This window comes from Conger conger, chromosome 3 (assembly GCF_963514075.1).
Source record: "Conger conger chromosome 3, fConCon1.1, whole genome shotgun sequence".
NCBI lineage: Eukaryota > Metazoa > Chordata > Actinopteri > Anguilliformes > Congridae > Conger > Conger conger.
In genome coordinates this window covers 70875658-70900316 of record NC_083762.1, presented here as the reverse complement: position 1 = coordinate 70900316, position 24659 = coordinate 70875658, and the positions used below count along the sequence as shown (strand labels likewise).

Sequence of the window (24659 nt, the reverse complement as noted above, 5' to 3'; positions counted from 1 at the left end):
AACCCTATTGGCAGTGTCTCAACAAGCATGCCATTGAGCAGGTCTGGAGCCCCCTCCTCCCACATGTAAACTGGGCAAACACACATTACTAAATGCAAATCAATTATTTTATTTCAATGTGGCATAGACTGCACCTTCACGCTTAACCAATCAGGACACGAAGATGCAAAGCCATATGCAAATGAGGAGATGCTGTGGCCGAAGCAGACATTCCCACCCATGTGACCCAGCTCTTTGCGATGGTTGGTATGACTATGAGTATAACTGAGGTATACTATAATTACTGGTCTGGTTGTGAGAATTGATTATGAGAGATGACGTAGGATGATGATAAGGGCTAGAATCTTAATTTAATTAAATGGGTGACAATCAAAACCCCACACAAATATGTCACACATCACACAATTCTTTATTGTACAGTATAAACAAATTTACACAAGTGCATTTTCATAGTTTGCAATCAATCTCATATTTATTCAGCTTGGATCAGCCAGGCCCGGTAGGGCCTAAATTTGACAGGATTGTCGCAGGTGAACGTGTGCAATGGGAGAAAAGAAAGGCCAGGGCTTTTGATGCTCTGTGCCCTGCATAAACTCCCCCTCCTTTGCAGTCCATGAAAATTGTAGCATCATCAGCACAGCAAAGTACATAGCAACAATCACCAGGAGACACACAGGAATAATACAAAATGTTTTTTTCTCACTGGAGACACACGTCCGACCAAAGTGGAGCCGCCTGTTGCTTCCCTTTTTAAGGATTGGTCACAGAAGTGGAGAAATCCCCTGCAATCGCTGTGATGCAGGCGTGTTGGTGTTGCATTTGGCAGTGGGAGTCCCCACTCGTTCTGGAGGGGGGGGGGGGGCAGGTATCACAGGCCTGGTATTCTCCCCACCCCTGTTTCACATTTCCTCCAGTGCACAGAAAACAGCGTACAGTTCAACCCCCAAGCTTAGACAAACATCTGTTCCCCTGTTCCTCTGGGGCTCCTTACAGCACCGAGTGGCTCAGGCTTGTACTGTCCCAGCGAGTACACTGCCGGTAAGCGTTGAAAAAACAAAAAAACAAAAGCACAGGAAGAGACTCCTCTTCAAGTGCACAAGGTTGCGGTGGGCAGCGTTGGATGTCTGGGGCTGAGTGCCTTCCCCAGCCTTGCTTAGCGCAGAGCAGTGCGGTCGCTGCTCTCCCTGAGGTGCGTTTTTCTGTCACTGTTGTGCGTGCGCGTCTGAGGCGTGGTCATGGCGCGGGGGTCACGGGGTCACGGGGTCACAGGTCGGCGGCGGGTTCGGGCTCCTCCACCCTGACGTTCACACACACCTCTGGCTCTTCAGGGATGCACAGCATCTGCTTCTCCGAGACCTGCGGGAGAGCGGAGGGTCAGCACACCACAGGAAATATCCAGCCGCTGCAAGTCCTCCACTGCAGCATCGGACAGAATTTACTGTCTTAAGTGAAAACAATTGTTGCTCTTTTTGTGTGTGGGGGAGGGTTACAAGGCATACTGGTTTATTTGGGAAAACCAGCAAAGAACTAGAATAAATTATAAACTTTTAAGCCCTTTTAAGAAACTTAAAAGTTATAAGTGTGTAATGTTTCTGTATTTGTTCTGTATGTTTTCATGTTTAGTCTTGTTTATTATTCATTTTTCTTAGTTACCTGGTTTAAGTTTCCCATTACAGTTCTCTATTGTCCTCCCCTGTTATGTCTGCGTCTGAATGTTTACCAGTCTAGTCACTCCCCTGTCTGCGTGTCCCACTATTCGGGTGGTTACGGTAGTTTTTGGTTTTACAACATTTTTTCTAAAACTCGCGATTCTTACTTCCTGCTTTTTCTTGGTAGTTAAATGTTGTAAAGCACGATTCTTACTAACTACTACTAATCTAGGTTTTGTACAGTACTAATCCGATTAATACACTTACTGTCTGTCTAACTAACTAACTAACAATCACTTTTATTGGGTAGTTTAGAAATATTCACGTAACTAACTCACTAACGCTATCTCTTAGTATTTCTGCACTGTTCTGTAACTCCGCCTCCCTATGCTATCCCTGATTACTCGTTTAGTTTCAGCGAAGTGTTCGCACCTGTCTCTAACTATCACTACGTCTTCAAACTATGCAAATGTCTACTCCCTAATCCGGAGCCGTATGTTTTACATGTTTCGTTTCGCGCATCTAGTCCGCGTTTTCGTCTCCCTCCCGTTATTATGTTATTACCCTATTATGTTTCCCTACCTGTTGTCTATTTCTTTAGCCCACCTTTTCCTCTGCCCCGCCTAGATTGTCACCTTCCCTCTTGTATTTAAACCTCAATCTCAGTATGCTTCTTTGTCCGAACGTTGATCTTAGTAAGTGCCGATTGTGTGTAAGCCTTATTATAGAGATGCTTGATAGACACCCCTTTGCCTTGACTTCCGTACCTGCCTTGCCCTCTTGTTTTGTTTGCTCATCTGATCTTCTGGTTTTTTCGACGTGTTATTTTGTATTTTTTGACTACGAGTTTGTTTTTGCCCTTTTGTACCTTTGCCCTGTGATTTCCTGGATTTTGACCTCTCGCCTGTTTTTTTCTACTATTCTTTTGCTTTTCGTTCTTGGCTTTGTACTGGATCTCTTGGCTTTTGACCACTGAACATTAAACTTCGATTATCCTGTGGTCTGCGTCTGGGTTCTCTGCACCGTACATAACACAGTGACTCTAAGTCTAATCTAACTATCAACTATAACTTTCAACTGTCAACAGACTATAGGCACACTGGTTGATAGTGGAACTTATATATAAATATTATATAACAATAAGAATTCCCCTTTATTTCCTTCATGCTACACAAGCTGCTGTTTCCTTCAAACACCAAGATGCTACAGGGCCATAGACACGCTCACTCTAACCAACACGGCAGCTCCTAACATGGTGAAAAGGAGGTGTGATTGTGTTTTCTGGTCGCAAACAGGGCACAAAATGTAACCGTCTACGTTGAATAAACGTTATGAAAATCTTGTGTTTTCATTTTCTGATTTCATGCCGAGGCACAGTACCTTGCCCTGCAGCACCGTCTTGTTTTCCGCGAGATTTGATTCCTCCTCCTTGCTGTTGATGAGCTCTTTGATCAGCTGCATTGGGTCGGGAATCTGGGGCAGGATCAGGACCCGGACTCTGGAAGGAGAAGAGGCCGGACACCATGAAGGGGCCACATTCACAAAACTTTCCTAAAAAACCTGCATGAATAATACAGCACTCGAAACAGAAACGGCTTATGCGGATTCCGAACACACGTCAATTTTGAAGAACAAATTCACATAAGAAATAAAATGATGAATGCCAAAATGTTTGTGGAAAATTTGCGTGGGCACAGTTAATGATCAAATCTATTTGTGCGCATCCGCCCATGTTTTGTGAATGAGGCTTACTGTATATGTAAGGAAGTCAGTTGCCATAGCAGCCAAATAATTCCGACAGGGTGCTGTCTAGGGCAATGGTTCTCAACATGTCTCCTACATGACCCCTGTGTATGCTGTTTTCAGTCCATTGAAACAAGCATTTATCCAGGGATTATTTACCCACTTAAGCCATATTGTGTCAGAGTCCAGGACCTAATTAAAAAAAATTAACAGCTTATTAAAATTCAGGGATAATGATTGTGGTTGGAAGGAAAACCAGCATACACAGGGGTTCCCCAGGACCAAGTCTGAGAACCACTGGACTAGGTCAAGGAGGAACAGAGACATCCAGGCATGGGCCAATCCAAACAGGAACTGGCCTCCCTGCCAGGGGACTGGCTCTTTATCTGCTGCTGTTCTGGGAAAGTGTGGGGCGGGAACGTTTAGATATTCTGTTTACATATTCTGCCCGGGTGGGAGGTGTTAGTCACATGACCACTTCAGAGCTGTGTCCTTATAGCCCAGGCCAAGCTCAATCCAGAGTAGGTACACGGACATGTTCATTTTGCAGGAGAATTGTCACATGCAATGAAGTACAAAAACAATGTTCTTCTGCAACTGCAAAAAAAACATTTTTTGTTTTGTAATAAGACTTAAGATCTATTTTTCTTCTTATTTCTAGAAAATATTAATTTGTTTTAAATGACCGTTTTCTTGAAAAGTGAAATGTTCTTATTCCATTGAAATGTGTCAAAACTTCCTGACTTCATGGGAAATATTTTAAGTCTCAATATAAGTCTGAAAACATATATAAGTTTTGGTTTCAGCAGTGAACACATGCAATTTATGTGTGAGTCAGGGTTAAGGACAAATCCTGGTTAAATCCAGGTCACTGTATTAATAAAGGTAATTTGGTAATTGTAGTTATAATACATTTAGGCAGGTCTCCAGAACACCAAACCATAGGCAAAAGCTGAAATGGACCCTTGTTGGGTGGTGCTGGGGATTGCACCATGGAAAGCTTCATATCAGTGTGTTTACACAACGGTATCACAATACATTGCCTTCTGAAATAAATTACTGCACTTTGATCCTTGATCTTTGCACTTGTGTTTGCATTGTTAGTCACTCGGAATGCCAGGAAAATAAAAGTAAAGACAGTGTCATGCAGACCTCCCCACCCATACACATACGTGCAGATACACACACACACACAAATACTGACCCGCCCACACACACACACACACACATACGTGCAGACACACACACACACTGACCCCCCCACACACTGACCCGCCCACACACACACACACACACACACACACTGACCCACGTACACACACACACATACGTGCAGACACACACACACACTGACCCACACCCACACACACACACACACACACACACACACACACACACACGATACATGCACCGGGATCCTTACTTCTTAAAGAAAAGCAGGAACAAGATGACACAAGCTGTGACCACGACGGGAATGGCGATAAGAGCCATGTGAGAGGACCAATCTGGCTGTTCTTCACCTGGAATAACCAATCGCAAACAACGATGGTGAATGCCAAAGATGATGCAGAAACACACACCGCAGTTGAAACAGCAATGGTGAGCTGCAGACTGCTCAGCTAGAGTTTGTGTAGACCACAGAACTCTCACATAGAGGTGCCCCAGTCATTGCGGCTCGGAGGTTTAAAATCCAGAGAGGCACACAGCAATTTTATCAACAATGGAAAGAGTAACAATATTTATGAGGGCAACTTTAAACAACACACTGTGTCTCCCCTTGTGTTCTCGCACTGCACTAGAGATCACAATTTGTGTGTCTATTCCTGAGCAGACACTTCAGGAAGTAAACAACACTTTCTAGGAGGTCCTACATAGAGGAAGAGGCGGTGAAATTTTTGGGTCCAATCACAGTCCAATACGTAGAGGAAGAGGCAGGGGCTTTTATTACAAGGGTGGGCGTCTTAAGACACCTCTGCCATACCATTGGAAAAAATTATGTGTGTGATACTGGGGGTGATAGAATCAATACTGATTAACAGAAGCAGCGAGTACAGATTGGATTTGATATTTATCAGTGGGGGGGGCCTATGAACGAAAACTGAGTGCCTTCCGAAAAATGTACCGAAAGACGTGACTTTGCTCCAGTCACTGGCTCCAATGCCGCAGATGTCCTTGGAGACAGCCATCACCTGCACTTCGTACCGCGAGTGCCTGTTGTATGGGATGTGCACTGGTGTGTCCAGTGAACTATACTTCTCCTGGAATAAAAGAGAGTCGAGCTTCAATCCTTTGGGGGTTTTTTTTTTGGAATGATTCGTCAAAATTCTAGATCAGTGTTCCAGAACTTCATTGCAGCGGTGATTGTGACATCAGCAATAGAATGTTCAGTTAAGAACATTCTTACATTGTTACAGCAACAAACAGGGGATTACCTGGGCCAGCAGACCATATTCAGACAGTGTAAAAAACTGGTTCAGAAAGTTAAAGTCCTCCCCAGTATTTTGTCATGATCTTTATTTTGTCACACATTTGCGAATTAGCACAATTCTTCACTGGGGAGGTAGAACTAATTAGTGAAATCAGTTGGCTGAGATCATGGGTGGAAGGACTTTCTGACCCGTAGACTGTCCACCTCTGCTGCCACTTCTGGGCCTGACATGACACTACATTACAGTTACTTAGCTGACGCTTTTATCCAAAGCGACTGTTGGTTGATTAGACCGGCCTGGGGCGATGTGTGCGCAGTACCTGCCAGTCAGAGGACCCGCTGCTTCTGTAGCGGTACGTGTACTTCCAGCAGTCTTCAAACACGTCGGGGGGGGTGCAGTGCAGCCGCAACATGTGCCTCTCCTCACTGACACTGAGGTTAGGGGGGGGAGGCTTCACTGCGGGGGAAAACAAAACCGGACATCAACATCAAATTCAAATTCAGCTCAACATGCGCCATACTTCATACATACACGGCTTGGATATAAAACTAAATGCGCATCTACACGCACGTGCAAGTATTTTGGATCCTAATTTTTCCCCCTTGGAATAAATTTGAAAATACTAAGGGAAAATTAAGCTTCCTAATTCAACAAAATATGACAAATAAACTTGATGAAGTGTCTCTAGCACATTGCCAAAACACTTAAGTGACCATTCATAAACAGGAAGGAGTTAAGAGACAGGACAACAATAAAATATAATACAAATACAAATATTTTAGCTATTTGACAACTGTGCCCTTGCGTGGCAAGGACAGGGGTTGGGAATGTGCTCACGGTTGTCACGTGGGACCAGCAGGAAGGTGTTCTGTAGCGTGGAGGGACCCCGCGTCCCGTTCAAGAGGATGTAAATTTTGGTGAAGTCGGGCAGCTTTCCATGCAGGTGACAGCCTGTTTTATCCTCCCCGCTGTAGAAGTACAGGCCACAGCTACGCAAGGCCTTCATTTCCATTTGCTCATCCCTAAAGTGTCAAAACTGAGCTGAGAAACTGCTACCAGAGAAACGCACACACAGTCACAGAAACACACACATGCTCAGGCACGCACACAGACAAATACAAACATATACACTCACTCACTCACTCTCACACTCACACACACACACACACACACACTCACAGTCACAGAAGCACACAGTGGTCAGCTGTATTCAGTGTGCCAAATCATTCACCAATCTGTCCCTGCTCAATGGAAAGTGTCTACAGGGGAAATAAATAATGCATAATATTCTCACAATGTCACTGGCCTATGCAATCCCTGCCTGTCCCACTATTTACAAAAATACAGACTGGCAGCTGTCTCCTGTCCCCACTTACAGTTCCCATGCACCGCACCCCCCCGCGCCCACCCATACAGGAAGTAAACAACAGCAACTCTCACCAGTAGTAGAGCTGGAGGTCTCTGGTCCCGTCTGTTGGCCGCCAGGTGCAGTTCATGGCTCCAGGCATGTAGTAAAAGCACTTAAACTCTTTCACCAGCTTTTCTGTAACGTAACAGAGGAAATGAAACTTTCAGTTTGGTTCCTTGATAACATGCAAAACCAGGTTTTATAACCCACTGTGAACGGCGAGTCACCTGTACGATGAGGGATGCGCATGAAAACCTCTTCGCTATCAGTCCTGTTGCCACAACTCTTGGGCTGAGTCCGCACCGCGTACGTCACTCCGTTCTCCCTATCCGGACAATCCTGGTAATGCGTAGATTCCTGCGTGCGGGGCACCGGTTCGCCAGCCTGCGAAGGGAAGCATCCATGATCATCTAAAGACTATCGGTTAAATGTAGGGACGTTTTGTGCTTTGTCCACTGAGCGCAAAAAATTAAGGTTGGGAATCAATCATGTCACCCCGCTCCTCATTGGCCTCCACTGGCTTCCTATTGCCACACGCATTCCCATTCAAGGCCCTAGTGTTGGCATTTCAGGCTGCTAAGGGGACTGCCCCACCTTACATACAATCCTTAATCACTCCCTACTCCCCAGCTAGACCACTCTGCTCTGGTCGCCTTATGGTTCCCTCTCTATGAGCACCTGGCGGTCGAGCTACACATTCACGTCTGTTTTCCGTTCTGGTTCCTCAGTGGTGGAATGACTTGCCTACCACTGTCAGGACAGCAGAATCCCTCCCCTGCTGTGTTGGACAAAATCTTGTTTTCCGGAAGGAGGAACAATGGCAGACCACTTCCAACCAATTTTACATCACACTGGTAAAGGTTTATCTTTCTACCATACAGTGCAGCCTGTAAGGATTTGGACAGTGGTAACAAGTTCAGGCACTCACCTTTAGTTTGAGGGTATTTACACCCATATCAGGTGATCCGTGTAGGAATTACATCTGTTTTTATACATAGTCTCCCCTAAAAAGTAATTGGATAGTTGACTTCTCAGCTGTTTTGGATTTGCCATTGTATTCAAATACTTAGTGCAGGTATAAGACAACCTTCAGTATCTAGTCTTGATTCGAAGATTTTGATTGGCTTTGCACTGTATCTCGTGCCCTGACACTCATGGGTTTCCATTTATAAATAATTACAGTAATAGGGTAAGTTTTCAGAAGTCTCAATGCATTTTTAATAACAGTTGATTACATTACAATTGTAATGGACCATTATTTCTTTTTTTTCGCCCCTTTTTTTCTTTTACTTTCGGTTCGTTCCAATGTTTCTGTGGGTGGTAGACTGGGCACTTCTTGAAATGGTATTTCACATAATAGCTCGCAAAGTATAGACTTCTTGTTGGGAAAATAGTTTAATATACTTGAAACACTCTTCGGAGCTCGTTCCGTTGACTTGGACAGTTCAGCCTACTTACAGTACGTGCGTCTGAAAAGCAAATCAACATAGCAAAGCAATACGCTCACTCACCTGCCCAGCTGTTACTGTAATGTGGTATTTTACGCTACATGTACTGCTGTTCAATTTCTCCGGTGGGCTCCAGTTCAAGGTCACGCAGAAGTCGTTGGGGAATTGCAGATACACATCACTAGGCAGAGGGAGCGCGCCTAGAAGGAAAACGACGCGCACCAAATTTAAAACAGTATTTCAGTGAAATTGAGGATTGGACTAAATTGCACACTATAACTACTGCAAATGTAAAAAAAAAAAAAAATGCAAACAGAGCTGCGGATCAAATATAGCCTATATTCTATCAGAGTCGATTTACCATTTTACTGTGCAGCCGACTATGATAATGGCTACTATGATTAGTGAATGTAGGCTATGCGCAACTGAGAAAGTATGTCACCCTAATTTTCAAAATATTCACGTATTCGTGTGTTTCTAGTCTGGTTGAATATATTATTACCTTTAAAGATAAAAACATCATCATACATCATCCTAATTACAAATAACTTCACCCCGATAAATCGTATGACTTACACATTCCACCAAAACAGCTTTTTTTTTTGCATGCATACATGATTTATACCCCTGGAGATATATTGAAGCAATTCACACATTATCGCGCAAATGTTGTCTTGGATAGTAGGCTGCCCACTCATACATACCAGAGTGAAATGAACCGTATCTTGGTCGTATCAGAAAAATGCATATGTTTGGAACACATGTCTTTGCAATATGGCTTTAAGCCATGATGGGTCCCAGGTCTCAAACCAGCCTCAAACCACCGTTCTCCCAGATATGCAGTAACTTAGATAGGCTACTTTAATGGTTGTTTCTCTTGAATAACTTTTCCATTGAGTTCAACGGGAAAATTAGTCAGAAGAAACAACAGTAGCTACTACATATGCGGCAGCACTGCAGTGGTTTGACGCTCATTTGATACCATGGAGTCTTGATGACTTTTAGACGAAGGACATTTAGCAGACAAATGTGTTCAATGTATCAGCGTAATTTACAGCTGAATCTAGTCTGAAAATGTACGCTTTAATTAAAGCAGAGAATATGCCCTTTTCCCATATGTGAATTATTTCATTACAAACGAGAAAATAAAACATCGGGAAATGTAATCTTCCTAACATACGTCACTTTCAGGAATTCAGTTCACGGAATTACTTTTTTTTAATTCTTGTATTTTGTATTTTTATAACCCCCGAGAACTTTACCTCGGATTTATAATTTGTCCACTTAAATATACTCAAACGGGCTACAGTGTTTTGGAATAATACAATAAATTAACGTGAATAAAAATGCTTACCCGTTTCGCTTGACACCAAAGCAAAAGCCGTCCAACAACAAGTAATCAGGAAAAGTCCCGTGAACGAGAGATCCATGGTAATCGCTGTGTATATTCGGTGTATATTCCCTCGAATTTTAAATAATCCTACCTGAATTCATGACAAAGTGACTACCATGGCCAGGTCGAAAAATACAAAATAAAAATGATAAAACTGAAACGAAAAATGCAGACGTGTAGACGCAGTCGATGACTCGATGTCGATTAACAATTTCCGTGTTGTCCCGACCAATTGTTAGAGCAACTGAAAACGGATGACGGGAAAGGTTAGGAGGGCGGAGGACTGCTATATTAGGCTACTTCGCTGTTCGTTACATAGTAACACTTTCCTTGTCAAGTATAGTGCGGCCGGGGTTTCTTTGCATCTACTCTGAATCAACCGAAGGCTATACTTTACGATTGAGAATGTCAAAGTATTTTCAAAAGTGTGTTTTAAATAGGCTAAACAATTTACATCGTAAGCTAAAACGGTTTTCAAATAAATCTTTCAGCACACGCACACCAGCACAAGGCGTTGATTTTCAAAATGCATTTTATTTAAAAAATGTTTAAAAAGTATCTTTGAACAGGCATGTGAACTAATATACAACGCAATAAAAAGAAAATACACAAAGTAACACGTATCTTCAATGAGTTGCATCAGCAGCACTAGGCCAATAGCCTATGAATGGCCTACATACATATGCCATTTACATTTTAAAACTTTATATTATATAATAGAAATCTGCATATACTTTATTTTTTCAGTGCAGCACTTGTGAAATACTGTATAACAGTACGTGAGTTAGTCAGGCTACCTCAAGGTTAAGGGTGATGTTCCTGAGGAGAGAGAATGTCTCCGTGGCACGAGACGACGGGGATGGATAATAGTAATTCCCCATATACTGTAGGCTATGTCAGGTATGGGTAGCGAAGTAGTTTTCCCGCCAAATAATCCGTGCAATGGGCAGTGATTACGCATCTCACCCAATGGTAGTACTTAGGCTACATCCTAAAATCACATCCTCCCAAGTACGCAAACCCACTTTCACCAGGCATCAACTTTACCCCCTTTAGTTAAATAAATGGAAGTTATTTTATTTTACTCCCCAGTTAAATAAAATGAAATAGGCTACACTGAAATATAAAAATGCATACAACTTCAAACAATACTTTCTTTGGGAAGGAAACCACAAAATCAGAAACCTGGTCTGGGAAGGAACGACTAGAAACAGAGGCCAAATTATAAACGACTAAACGACAGAAGACAGTTTTACCTTCTCTGTTGTGTCACACACTACACAACCCCAAATGCAAAATGTTTTCACACAAGACATTGACCCACTCTTATTGTTGCAGTTGGTAGCACATTCAAATGATGAATTGTAGTTGAATTGAACTGGGGGAGGGCATTGCACGCACTGCTAATTATCAGCTGGCCTATTCACCAATGATCAGTAGAGTCTGTGGTACACCTGTACACCTAGTATGATTCTTCAAAATACCATCAAGTGTTATGAGCCTGTACAGTTCTGTAATTACAACTGCATACCTTGACCACACTGCAGTCACCACTGCATGCATATTACAGGTCAACACTGTTTATTATTATTCTTTCTTTTTTCTCTCTCAGTTTGGAGTGTCACACCATATTTACTGCCCACTCCCATTGCAGCCTAGCCCTCAGTTGGCTTGGGAGAATGTCAGTCTGCCTTTCCAAAGCAGGGGCAGCCAAGCACTTGCATCTTTTTATTTTGTCCATTAGTTGAGATGTGGAGCTGTTGCACTGGAGGACTGCACTGGCCTTGCTTAAATGTGCTACTGCTGCAAACTCACTGCAAAAACCAAAGAATATGTCCGTCTCAACAAGCATTCCAGACTTATATTTTAGATGTAAAATCATTGCTATTATTAAAATATCGTTTTTGTTAAATGAGAAAATATTGTGGTGAGATACAATGTGTGACAGTTTGACTCCTTTCAAGATTTGCGAATGGGGTAAAAAAAATATTACTTGCCAAGCAAACAGTAACTTAAAAAAAGCTAGTATTTTCTATGTGAGAGGGAGAGAGAAAAAGATTGTATGTCTCATTCCCCATCTAACACCGCAAAAAAAAAAGTCTGTCTTAACCGGTCTTGAGACTTAAAATCTACCGTTTTCCCCTTAAGTAGAGAATATTGTCTACTAATTGCCTTTAGTTACTTTTTGTTTGTCGAGTGAAATTATCTTACCCCATTGGCAAGTTTAGAAATGAGTAAAACTGTCTCACGAAACAAACGTTTTGTCTTACTTATGAAAAAAAGTAAAAGATATAACATATAATAATATAATACTTGTTAAGATTCGTTTATTTTTTGTTTGTGCAGTGCAGTTCTACAGTCACTGGATGATTGGTGTCTCCCCTAATAAAGGAACTAAAGCTGGAGGGAAATGAATGCGGAACGACCAGAGGGACATTAGGCACTCAGGGCAAGACTGGGGCCAGTTCCACTTCACGTTCAGTCAATTCAGGCTGCGATGGTTAGGGGTCAAACATGACTTGCACACAAACGGGTAGGCACTTTGCTTCCGAACGGGATAAGGGCAAAGGGCAAAGGGCATGGCCGCACTCTGAGGGGACAGAGGGAACTGTGGGGGAGAGAGGAGGAGCAGCTGGGGGAGAGGAGGAGCTGGGGGAGATAGGAAGAGTAGCTGAGGGAGAGAGGAGGAGGAGCTGGGGAGAGAGGAGGAAGAGTAGCTGAGGGAGAGAGGAGGAGTTGGGGAAGAGGAGGAATAGCTGAGGGAGAGAGGAGGAGGAGTTGGGGTGAGGAGGAGTAGTATCTGGGAGAAAGGAGTAGAGGGGGAGAGGAGGAGCTGAGGGAGAGAGGAGGAATAGCTGAGGGAGAGAGGAGGAGGAGCTGAGGGAGAGAGGAGGAGGGGTTGGGGGTGAGGAGGAGTAACTTGCGTTTATATTTTTTAAATAATATGAGGGATAAATCGTTTTTAAAAAAGCCCTTTTTGTGGAAGCTGGAGTTTCTGCAAAACTTGAGAGACACCTATCATCCTGCAGCCTCATCTGTGTTGACAGTTTTGCATTCTCTTTGTTATTGGAAAGCCAAAATTGCACACGCTTTGGGGTTTAGTTTAACCCTTTAACCCATTATGGACTAAGGCACCCTATAGAAAACCCAAAGAAAGGCAGAGGAATCACAATGCATTTCAGCGGTAATGTGTCTTGCGATCACAAATATGTGATTACAGTGTTCTTAACTGAACATTCTAATGCTGATGTAACAATCACTGCTGATAACAGAAAGCAATGCCGTTCCAGAAGACTGACTTGGACATTCCAAACATTCCACAATCCACCTATTCTTCAAAAAACGTAACGTTTCATTGCTCGGGGTTGCAGTGGCTGTGCACCGAAGGCCCGCTCCCTAAGCCTGGGGTGAATTCACCCATTTTCCCCCGTTCGTCTCATTCTGAATTGACTGGGACTGGAAAACTGAGCCCCGATCTTGGAGCAGGGGCCGTCCCGCATCCCAATTTATCATCGGTGCTCACGGGAGCGCGGCTGTACCCAGCAGCTTAAGTGCAATGGCCATGTAAGGCCAGAGACCCTGCAGAGTGACTGAAGTGTACAAACACAGTGGCTGCCAGCGTTTGCAGAGTGCCGCACCCTTCAGTCCCCTTAACCGGTCTGACAGGGCCCATGAGTCATCAAACTGCGCTGCACCCAGCAGCGCGTAGGCCAACAGCCTTTAACAATAGCTACTTTCTGGCTGACGCTACGGTTTCAGTTCAAAGTCATTGTGTAAACACCGCACAAGCCAAATAAATTAGACAATCTCAACTAGTATTTTAGTCTTATAATCATACTTAAAATCTTCTTATTAAAATTCTGATCTTATTGAGACAGTTTGAGTCATTTCAGGAAATCTCACTTTCACATATGTCATGCCTCCAGATACCACATAAAATGTTGGGCTGAGCGAGTGAGGAAGGGAATGCGGAAGAAACATGTTTTCTTTGGTGGTAGTAGGTGGCCTGGAATGCAAGTCTGTGTGGTGTTACTGTTGCAACAGAGTGCAGAGCACATTTGCGTAGCCTACAAATCGTGTGTAGCCATATTTCCGGTTCTGGCATCATTGTGATATACCGTTCCATTAGTTCGCGTAATAGCCCACCGCTAGCACGTTAGCTATAGCTAAGAAGGCTACCTAGTAACCAGTGAGCTCGCAGTTGTGAATTCCAGCAGTGAGTTAACATTCAACTGCCAGAACTGCTAGCTAACTAGCTAGGTAGCATTCTTAGCTGTAGTTGCTAGCAGTCGGCTACTCAGTAAACTGTATCCAATAAGGAGTCGATACAGCACAATGACACCAGAACCAGAAATTGGGCAACTTCCAAGATTTGTGACCGATGAGAAATCTGTACTCACGCCAGCCTCTGCGGCTTTGGCGGCCCGAAACAAGAATGTTGTTATGTTGGAGCACCATGGGGTCACAAGTCGTCAAATCACATAGTCACATTCTAAAAGCGTGCGGTCCAGGGATGGTTTCGGCCTGAAACAACGGCATGGAGTGTTTATATCAGTGGCCGGCTCTGACAGTGTGTTATTTTATCTTCGTAGAATAGCAGGGCTGCTGTGTTGCTGTACAGGCAGTGCTCTGACATTCCAGTATCCCGGGGGGGAAGTTGGTTTAGCTGGTGGTGCCTGCAAGGCTGGTCAGTCAAGCTGATGACAGGATCTCAGGTGAGGGGTTGACCCTGCTGATGGTGGGATCTCAGTCCAGGTCAGGGGTTGACCCCGCTGATGGTGGGATCTCAGTCCAGGTCAGGGGTTGACCCCGCTGATGGTGGGATCTCAGTCCAGGTCAGGGGCTGACCCCGCTGATGGTGGGATCTCAGTCCAGGTCAGGGGTTGACCCCGCTGATGGTGGGATCTCAGTCCAGGTCAGGGGTTGACCCCGCTGATGGTGGGATCTCAGTCCAGGTCAGGGGTTGACCCCGCTGATGGTGGGATCTCAGTCCAGGTCAGGGGCTGACCCCGCTGATGGTGGGACCTCAGTCCAGGTCAGGGGTTGACCCCGCTGATGGTGGGATCTCAGTCCAGGTCAGGGGTTGACCCCGCTGATGGTGGGATCTCAGTCCACGTCAGGGGTTGACCCCGCTGATGGTGGGATCTCAGTCCAGGTCAGGGGTTGACCCGCTGATGGTGGGATCTCAGTCCAGGTCAGGGGTTGACCCCGCTGATGGTGGGATCTCAGTCCAGGTCAGGGGTGGTCCCGCTGATGGCACGGAACACATGCATCGAGTTCTGCAGCAGGGAGCGCATCATGTCCTCCTGGAAGATCTGTGGGACCACAACACAACAGCGGTTAAAAACAAGAACCAAAACAAGGGCACGAAAGGTTAGGAAAACCAATACAAAGCACAGGATGAAAATGACACACGTATGGTTACCATCGGTCATGCAACCCGAATTCCCTAGGCCAGGCCAGTAGTTCCCAAACCCCTCCTCTGGTTACACCCAGCCGAATCCAAACATGTTCCTCCTCAAGCACACCTGAAACAACTGCTAAGGCACCTGATTAGTTGTATCAGGTGTGCTTCAGGCGGAGCACATGAAATACCTGGATCTGGCTGGGGGTCCCTGTGGAGAGGATTAGGAACCATTGCTCTGTGCTAGCACTAGCAGCTAACCCATGACAGGCAACAAGGTCTTTGATGAAACATGCAGTCAGCGGTGACCAGACATCCAAACAAAGATCATTTATTTGATTTTGTTGTATTACCCAGGCTGTCCTTATATCTGAAGATTGGGCCAGCATGTTTTAGAGAGGGGAAAACAAACAGAAGAAAGAAGAAAAGTTAGAAGAATCATCAGGGACAGCAATGAGCAAGAAACAGCAGTTTGAGTGCTTTGCTTGAGCTGGTGCAGGTATGCATCCTGATTGGGCAAAAAAAAAAAAAAACTGAAAATGACTTGGCTTTTCTCCACCCAACCATGCAGCTCACCTACACTTTATTATGTACACCTATACAGCACCAGCTCGCTAATGCAAATATCCAATCAGCCAATGTGGCAACAACTCAATGCATAAAAGCGTGCACACTTGGTCAAGAGGTTCAGTTATGGTTCGACCAAACATAAAAATGGGGAAGAAATGCAATCTACTGTAAATGACTTCTGACCATGTCGGTCCACACGGGGTGGATTAAGTATCTCAGAAACGGCTAATCTCCTGGGATTTTCAAGCATGACAGTCTCTCAAGTCTCCAGAGAATGGTGAGAAAAACAAAAAACTTCCAGTTCTGTGGGGGAAAGCGCCTTGTTAATCAGAGAGGTCAGAGGAGAAGGGCCAGACTGGTCAAAGCTGACAGGAAGGTAACCGTAAACCATTTACATTCTTCTCTCTCAACGAGAAACTATCATCTTGATTTATTTTATTTAATCATAAGCAGACCCAAAAAATATTAGACCTACGTCAATGGACCTGTTAATCATGGGCTGGATGGATTTGGAACCCTGTTTAGAATCCACATTAGAAGGAGATTCCCAATTTTATTCATTTTTATTCTGCCTGTTGCAGAGTTCACTGTTTAATTTGAACTGCTGGTGTAAGTTTAGCCCTGTCATTCATCCGGAAGGGGCGTCGATGGATATCATCTGCTCTCACTATCAACACACGTGGCGAGCGAAGATTAACTTGTGGTTTTTCCTCTACATTCAGAACATTTCACTAAAGGACACGCTCTGTCCTCTTTTCTTCTCTCAGGTGGAAAATATTAGCCAAAATGCCTCACCTCATTGGCAATAGTTTAGCTTTATTTAGCAAAACCATAATAGAAATAAGATCTTAAGTCTAAATATAAGACAAAAAGACTGTTGTTGACTTTTTTTTGCAGTGTGTGAGCTTGAGGTGGGCAGCTTCCAGATAACCCATCATGCAGAAGATTTCAGGCACTGATGAAAACAAGTTGTGTATCATTTATGCATCAAGCTGTTATACACTAAAAATGACTTAATGCATTCCAAAAAACCTAAAAATAAGACAAGTATTTTACATTTAGACTATTACCTTTCTGCTAAATATGACTTCCTAAAAGAGGAGGTGACAGTTTGACTCATTTCAAGATGTGCCAAAGTGTTAAGGCAATTTCACATGAAAAGCCTAAAGTAACTAAAGACAAGCTAATATTTTAAAGAATAATATTTAAAGTCTCATAACAAAACTTGCTAAGACACATTTTTTTCGCCTTGCATACATATAGCCGACATGAGTTGAGAAAATAACATTCAGATTTATCAGCATATTTTATTTCTTTCTTGTGATTACCCCTCTTGCATTAATTTCTACCTCTCATATGCCCTCCCATATGAGTGGTACATTAAAAACATATCAAACTTCTGTTGTTTGCTGTCCAAAGCATTCAAACATTAAAATCAACATTAAAAACTGGTCAAACTTCTGTGGTTTGCTGTCCAAAGCATTAAAGTATTAAAATCAACATTAAAAACATGTCAAACTTGTTTGCTGCCCAACTATACTAGGCCATAACTCCCAAGAACATTAAACGGTTAAAGGATCAACATGAAAAAAAAAACACTTGGTAGGCTTACTGAACATGTGCAACATTACCCTGTGTCCTGACACTCTGATCTTGGATCAGCTAATCGATCCTGAATTCATCTTAATTGATGATGATTTGGGAAAATGACTGGGGACCGGGGTTACTCCCTCCCCACTCATGTGCTGCAGTGTCTTATCAGCCTGTTCAACACACACATATACCAACACACACACACACACACTTACACAAACACACACATATACCCACTCACACACACACACACACACACTTACACAAACTCTCTCACACACACACTTACACAAACACACACATATACCCACACACACACACGCACTTACACAAACTCTCTCACACACACACTTACACAAACACACACATATACACAAAAAAATGGCACCTCCATTCCACTAGACTCTTTAGGAGAGTAGCGAGAAAGACATGCCTTAATGAGCACAATAAACAAAGCCAAGCATCTGGAGTTTGCCAAATGTCACTGGAAGTATGATTGGAAGAGAGTGCTACGGTCAGATGAGATCAGCATGTTTGGCAGTAAAAGAATGCATGCAAGGACTCCTCATACCTACAGTAAAACATAGCGATGGATTGATGTGTTGAAGATGTTTTGCTGCCAATGGTCCAAAGGCACTATTTAAGATCAATCACGCAATGAATTCATAAAGTACCATAATCTTTTGGCTGAAAATCTGTTGTCTGGAAGTTGAGATTTGGTTGTTGGTACATTCACCAGCAGGACAAGGACTCCAAACATACTGTACCTCAAAACCCATAATGAGACAGTTAAGTGAAAACAACATCCATGTTCTGCAATGGTCATCTCAGTCTCCAGATGAAATCCCATCAGTAACCTGTGGTCTGAACTGAAGAGGGGATATGCCAAAGATATCAATGATTCTGAAAATTTCTGCATTGAGGAATTTTCACCAGCTTTTTAATGCAAATATTTAATCAGCCAATCATGTGGCAGCAACTAAATGCATAAATGTATGCAGACGTGGTCATGAGGTTCAGCTGTTGTTCAGCCCAAATGTCAGAATGGGGAAGAAACATGATCTAAGTGACTTTGACCATGAAATGATGAAATGAAATGATGTGCTAGACAGGGTGGTTTGAGTATCTCAGAAACTGCTGATCTCCTGTGATTTTCACACACTACAGTCTCTAGAGGTTGCAGAGAATGGTGTGAAAAACTAAAAAACATCCAGTGAGCAGCAGTTCTGCAGGCAGACACACCTTGTTAATGAGAGAGGTCAGAGGAGAAGGGCCAGACTGGTTGAAGTTGACAGGAAGGTGACAGACAAATAACATTACATTACATTATTGGCATTAGGCAGACGCTCTTATCCAGAGCGACGTACAGTTGATTAGACTAAGCAGGAGACAATCTTCCCCTGGAGCAATGCAGGGTTCCCTACAACCACATACAACAGCATCAAACCTCTAAGTGGACAGGCTACAGCAGCATAAGACTTCATAAGTCAAAAATAAGTCTAATAAAGACCAACAAATTCTATAAAGGTAATCAATATAAAATACTTAAATAATGATAATGAATAATGATTGTGTGATGTTGTGGACCATGTATAAAAAAGGCTGTAGCCTAATTCCTAAACAGATTACCCAATATCGATGGAAGAAAATATGAGCAAAAAATTCCAAGGCACCCTTTGTATCTAAAAAGCCTTTAATATCATGCCGAATATTAAAACCAGACTGACATGTTGCAGCCAAAGAGCCTCATCAGGAAGTTACATGGCTGTATATACCCTGAAATTAGAGCTGACAGACTGCACTAACCTCAAATTCTTTCATTTCAAACTTCATACACTGCAGTACAGAGTCAAATAACAAGGATTGTGTTACTGTCCAAATACTTATTGACCACACTGTATTTAAAAGAAATTTGGTAAGAGTAATATAACAAAGACTGAATACAGGATTTGAATATTAAAATATTTGAAAATGACAGAACCTTTTTTTCTGTAAGAACAATAAAAACACAGCTGTGTAATCACTCAACACTGCAGAAATGTCTGCAGGGATGTGAAAGTGCGTGAGTATGGGTGTGTTATACAAATAAAACAGAAATTAATTGAAAATGTGTGTGTGCGTGTGTGCGAGTGTGTGTGCATTTGTGTGAGTGTGTATGAGTATGCGTTTGTGTGTGTGTGTGTGTATGTGTCTGTGTATGTATGCGTGTATGAGTGCATGTGAGTGTGTGTGTGCGTTTGTGTGTGTGTGTGCATGTGTGAGGGTGTGTGTGTGTATGTGTGTGTATGTATGTGTGTGTGTGTGCATGCGAGTGTGTGTGCGTGTGAGTGCGCGTTTGTGTGTGTGTGTATGTGTGCATGTGAGTGTGTGTGTGCGTTTGTGTGAGTGTGTGCGTGTGTGAGGGTGTGTGTGTATGCGTGTGTATGTATGTGTGTGCGTGTGAGTGCGCGTTTGTGTGTGCGTATGTGTCTGTGTACTTGTGTGTGTGAGGGTGTGTGTGTATGCGTGTGTATGTATGTGTGTGCGTGTGAGTGCGCGTTTGTGTGTGTATGTGTCTGTGTACATGTGTGTGTGTATGTGTGCATGTGAGTGTGTGTGTGCGTTTGTGTGAGTGTGTGTGGGGGTGAGGGTGTGTGTGTGAGTGTGTGTATGCGTGTGTGTGAGTGTGCGTATGCGTGTGTGTGAGTGTGAGTGTCCTGAGCGGCTCAGAATCAGAAGGTCACACTGAGGGCTGCAGCCACTCACCTGCTCGTGGATGATGTCAGACAGCTCCTTCACCATGTCCTTGAAGTTGCCCTTCAGCCCTTCCTGGTACTCAAACTGATCTTCTTTGATGAGCCGCTCATTGATGTCCAACGCCACGCTGCAGGCCTGGACAAACCTCCTGCGGCAGGGAGGGGGGAGTCAGGAGCCAGACACTGCTCATCCCTCCTCCACCCGTCTTTCCAGAAACACTGTGAAACTAGTCCTCTCCTTTCCCCTTTACTCAGAAGAACCACAATAAACAGAAGGCAGCACCACGCTCCCTCTTTTTTAATGGGAAACCCACACCGCTTCCAACATCAAAACATCAGGGGGGAGTCCAGCTGGAAAGGCCTTTTCCAAAGCACTGCCGTTCCTATGGCAACAGGCACCAAATTCAGACTATAAAACTGGCCTAAATGGTGATGGATTACTGTCATTAATCTGAAATATTGTCGAACTTTTTTCTATGGAACTTGTGCTTGCCAGTCAATCGTCTCTTCAGAGGGGCCAGAATAAACTAAAACCATTCAAAGCCACTAATGCAAAAACGTCTTAAAAAATATGTCTCATCGTGACACAACCAGAAAGTGAGTGTGCATGTGTGTATGTATACGTGCGTGTATGTGTGCGCGTGTATGGGTGCATGCATGTATATGTGCGCGTGAGTGTGTGTGCATGTGAGTGTGTGTGCATGCATGTATATGTGCGCGTGAGTGTGTGTGCATGTGAGTGTGTGTGCATGCATGTGTATGTGTGCGTGCATGTTTGCGTGTGTGTGAGTGTGTGTGTGTGTGCGTTCGTGTGAGTGTATGAGTGCGAGTGTGTGTGTATGCGTGCATGCGTGTATGTGTGTGTGCGCATGTGCATGTGTGTGTACGTTTGTGTGAGTGTGCGTATGCGTCTATGTGTGTGTGGGTATGTGTGTGTGTGAGAGTGTGTGTATGCGTTTATGTGTGTGAGTATGTGTGTATGTGTGTGTGTGTGTGTGTGTATGTATGTATGCGTGCATTACTGTATGTGTGTATGTGTGTGTGTGTGTGTATGTATGTATGCGTGCATTACTGTATGTGTGCATGTGAGTTTGTGTGTGTGTGTGTGTTTGTATGTATGTATGCGTGCATTACTGTATGTGTGCATGTGAGTGTGTGTGTGTGTATGTATGTATGCGTGCATTACTGTATGTGTGCATGTGAGTGTGTGTGTGCATGTGAGTGTGTGTGTGTGTGTGTGTGTATGTATGTATGCATGCATTACTGTATGTGTGCATGTGAGTGTGTGTGTGAGTGTGTGTGTGAGTGTGTGTGTGTGTGAGTGTGTGTGTGTGTGTGTGTGTGTGTGTGTGAGTGTGTGTGTGTGTGTGTGTGTGTGTGTGTGTGTGTGAGTGTGTGTGTGTGTGTGTGTGTGTGTGTGTGTGTGTGTGTATGCATCTTAAATCATCGTGACATGGCTTTGCATTATCACATGACCTCAACAGGCTTAAAAGAACCTCAGTCATTCGCATTGCAATAACTGTGCGTCTATCGGTGTGGAAGACCATGTGCACTTAAGGGATGAGTTTTAAGCAATTACACGTGTGCTTGCGTCTGTTTGTTGGTCAGAAGTAATTTTTCCCAGCTGTATGATGAAGATGTTTTGCTTAAGAGTTGATTCAGCAGGAACAAGAAGAATATGTACAGGTCTGGAAACTGTGCGTTGGAGTGCATACTGAATATCAGAGAGCTTGCAGCTGTTTCAGAGAATGCACCGTGCAATGTTTAACAAGCCAAGCGTCACTGCCACAACATTGTGAGTGCGCTGATGCGTTCTGTACATGTTCATGAGACTGTGATGTGCCCCTTACTGTAAGCTAAGCCTGGCTTCCCATCCATCGGAAATACCTCATCATGCCGGCCTGTAGCGTAGTGGTTAAGGTAAATGACTGGGACACGCAAGCTCAGTGGTTCGATCCCCGCTGTAGCCGCAATAAGCTCCGCACAGCCGTTGCTCGAGCAAGGCCCTTAACCCTGCATTGCTCCAGGAGAGTCTCCTGCTTAGTCTAATCAACTGTAAGTCGCTTTGGATAAAAGCATCAGCCAAATTACATGTAATGTAACTTCAAATGATAACACGTCAAAAATGAACTGACATGTTGATACGTTCTTTCTATTGGTCTAAAGACATACAGTCTTCCCCTGTTTACATGACAATTATCGTCTTGTCCATAATCGTGAAGCATTTTCTGAGACATTTTTTGGCTTTCCATACTCCACCGCACTGCTGATGAGGCCTTACCGGAAAATGTCCTTCAGCTCCTTCACCTTCTTACTGCTGTACTGGCTGGCCTTGGCGTCATGGAGGAAGGCCCGGGCATAAGCCATTGGACCTGCGTTCACCTGGGGCAGACAGACAGCGTCAATCAACCTACCCTTCAGACACCATTAATCAATCCATTCATAGCTCATCAATCCCTTTTCATCTACTGGGTATCTGCCGGCTCATATGAACCTTACAACCTTACAGGGACAATAAAAGCTTATAATATAATATAAAAACTTCAGGAATCATATTCAACAAAATTACCATTCATAAAATCCTGAATTATACAGTTTTTTAAAATCAATTTTACATTTTTGAAATTGTAAATATTTTCATTCTAAAATGAATTATTCCAAGTAGAGTGATAGTGCACAGTCCCAGTGAGGTCATATATGTACATGGAGTGTTGATGATATCATATGTACATGCACGCAGTGTTGATGATGTCATATGTACGTGCGTGCAGTGTTGATGATATCATATGTACATGCACGCAGTGTTGATGATGTCAGAGGTACATGTGCGCAGTGTTGATGATATCATATGTACGTGCACGCAGTGTTGATGATGTCAGAGGTACGTGTGCACAGCGTTGATGATGTCAGAGGTACGTGCGCGCAGTGTTGATGATATCATATGTACGTGCACGCAGTGTTGATGATGTCATATGTACGTGCATGCAGTGTTGATGTCAGAGGTACATGCGCGCAGTGTTGATGATATCATATGTACGTGCACGCAGTGTTGATGATGTCAGAGGTACGTGTGCACAGCGTTGATGATGTCAGAGGTACGTGCGCGCAGTGTTGATGATATCATATGTACGTGCACACAGTGTTGATGATATCATATGTACGTGCATGCAGTGTTGATGTCAGAGGTACATGCGCGCAGTGTTGATGATATCATATGTACGTGCACGCAGTGTTGATGATGTCAGAGGTACGTGTGCACAATGTTGATGATGTCAGAGGTAAGTGTGCGCAGTGTTGATGATGTCATATGTACGTGCACACAGTGTTGATGATATCATATGTACGTGCACGCAGTGTTGATGATGTCAGAGGTACGTGCGCGCAGTGTTGATGATATCATATGTACGTGCATGCAGTGTTGATGATGTCAGAGGTAAGTGTGCGCAGTGTTGATGATGTCATATGTACGTGCACGCAGTGTTGTTGATGTCAGAGGTATGTGCAAGCAGTGTTGATCATGTCATATGTACATGAGTGCAGTGTTGATATCACATGTACAGTCATGTGAAAAAATTTGGACACCCTATGGAAAATTGTGTTTTTTAAACATTTTTAGATATTTAATATCAATTTTAACAAAACTGAGAGATTCAAGTAATATAACTAAACAAGTAAAACTGAAGAAAATCCTTTTCAAAACTTTCTGTAAAATGTAATAAAATAAAAATGCAATTTCTGGTGAGGAATAAATTAGGACACCCCCACATTTTTTCCCACCTAAAAGCATTTTGGCTTGCCCTATTTAAACCTCAGACATTTAGTTTGGTGTGCTCCTGACTGTTGACGTGAGAGTGAACACCATGGTGAGATCGAAAGACCTGTCAGAGGCCTTCAGAAACAAGATTGTAGCAGCTTATTAGTCTGGCAAGGGATTTAAAAAGATCTCAAAAGATTTTGAAATCAGCCATTCCACTGTCCGGAAAATAGTGAGGACATTCAAAACAACTGCCAACATGACCAGGTCTGGCCGTCCAAGCAAGTTCACCCCGAGAGCAAACCGCAAGATGCTAATAGAAGTCTCCAAAACCCCTAAAATGTCATCACGGGACCTACAGCAGGCTCTGGCGACTGTTGATGTGACAGTGCATGCCTCTACAATCAGAAAGAGACTGCATAACTTTCATGGGAGGTGTGCAAGGAAGAAACCTTTACTCTCCAAGAGAAACATTAAGGCCAGCCTGAAGTTTGCCAGAGAGAACATGGACAAAGACTAGGACTTCTGGAATA

At 43.5% G+C, this 24659-nt stretch overlaps 2 protein-coding genes across 2 annotated transcripts in view; both read right to left on the bottom strand.

The window, feature by feature from the left end:
• Nucleotides 1–390: 390 nt before the first annotated feature.
• Nucleotides 391–10301, bottom strand: LOC133123763 (interleukin-13 receptor subunit alpha-1-like). Its single transcript, XM_061234278.1, has 10 exons — nt 10032–10301; nt 8741–8877; nt 7457–7613; nt 7262–7364; nt 6659–6843; nt 6141–6277; nt 5515–5650; nt 4816–4912; nt 3030–3147; nt 391–1356 (listed from the first exon to the last, which is right to left on the bottom strand). The coding sequence occupies exons 1-10, from the start codon at nt 10105–10107 to the stop codon at nt 1264–1266; spliced, it is 1239 nt and encodes a 412-aa protein (XP_061090262.1). The 5' UTR covers nt 10108–10301; the 3' UTR covers nt 391–1263.
• Nucleotides 10302–10584: 283 nt separating this feature from the next.
• The window catches only part of dock11 (dedicator of cytokinesis 11), an 84118-nt gene continuing 70043 nt past the window's right edge, over nt 10585–24659 (bottom strand). The window contains 3 exon segments of the mRNA XM_061236062.1: nt 10585–15385; nt 20383–20521; nt 22654–22754. Coding sequence (XP_061092046.1) covers nt 15296–15385; nt 20383–20521; nt 22654–22754 — 330 coding nt within the window. The 3' untranslated portion in view covers nt 10585–15295.

Bases quoted from the DNA above. Each gene is read 5' to 3' on its own strand.
- LOC133123763 (XM_061234278.1), bottom strand. From the start codon at position 10,107: ATGGATCTCTCGTTCACGGGACTTTTCCTGATTACTTGTTGTTGGACG. The intron at 8,878-10,031 runs GTAAGCATTTTT...TTTTCCTTCTAG, and splicing joins TTTGGTGTCAAGCGAAACGG to GCGCGCTCCCTCTGCCTAGT. The intron at 6,844-7,261 runs GTGAGAGTTGCT...TTGACACTTTAG, and splicing joins GACCTCCAGCTCTACTACTG to GGATGAGCAAATGGAAATGA.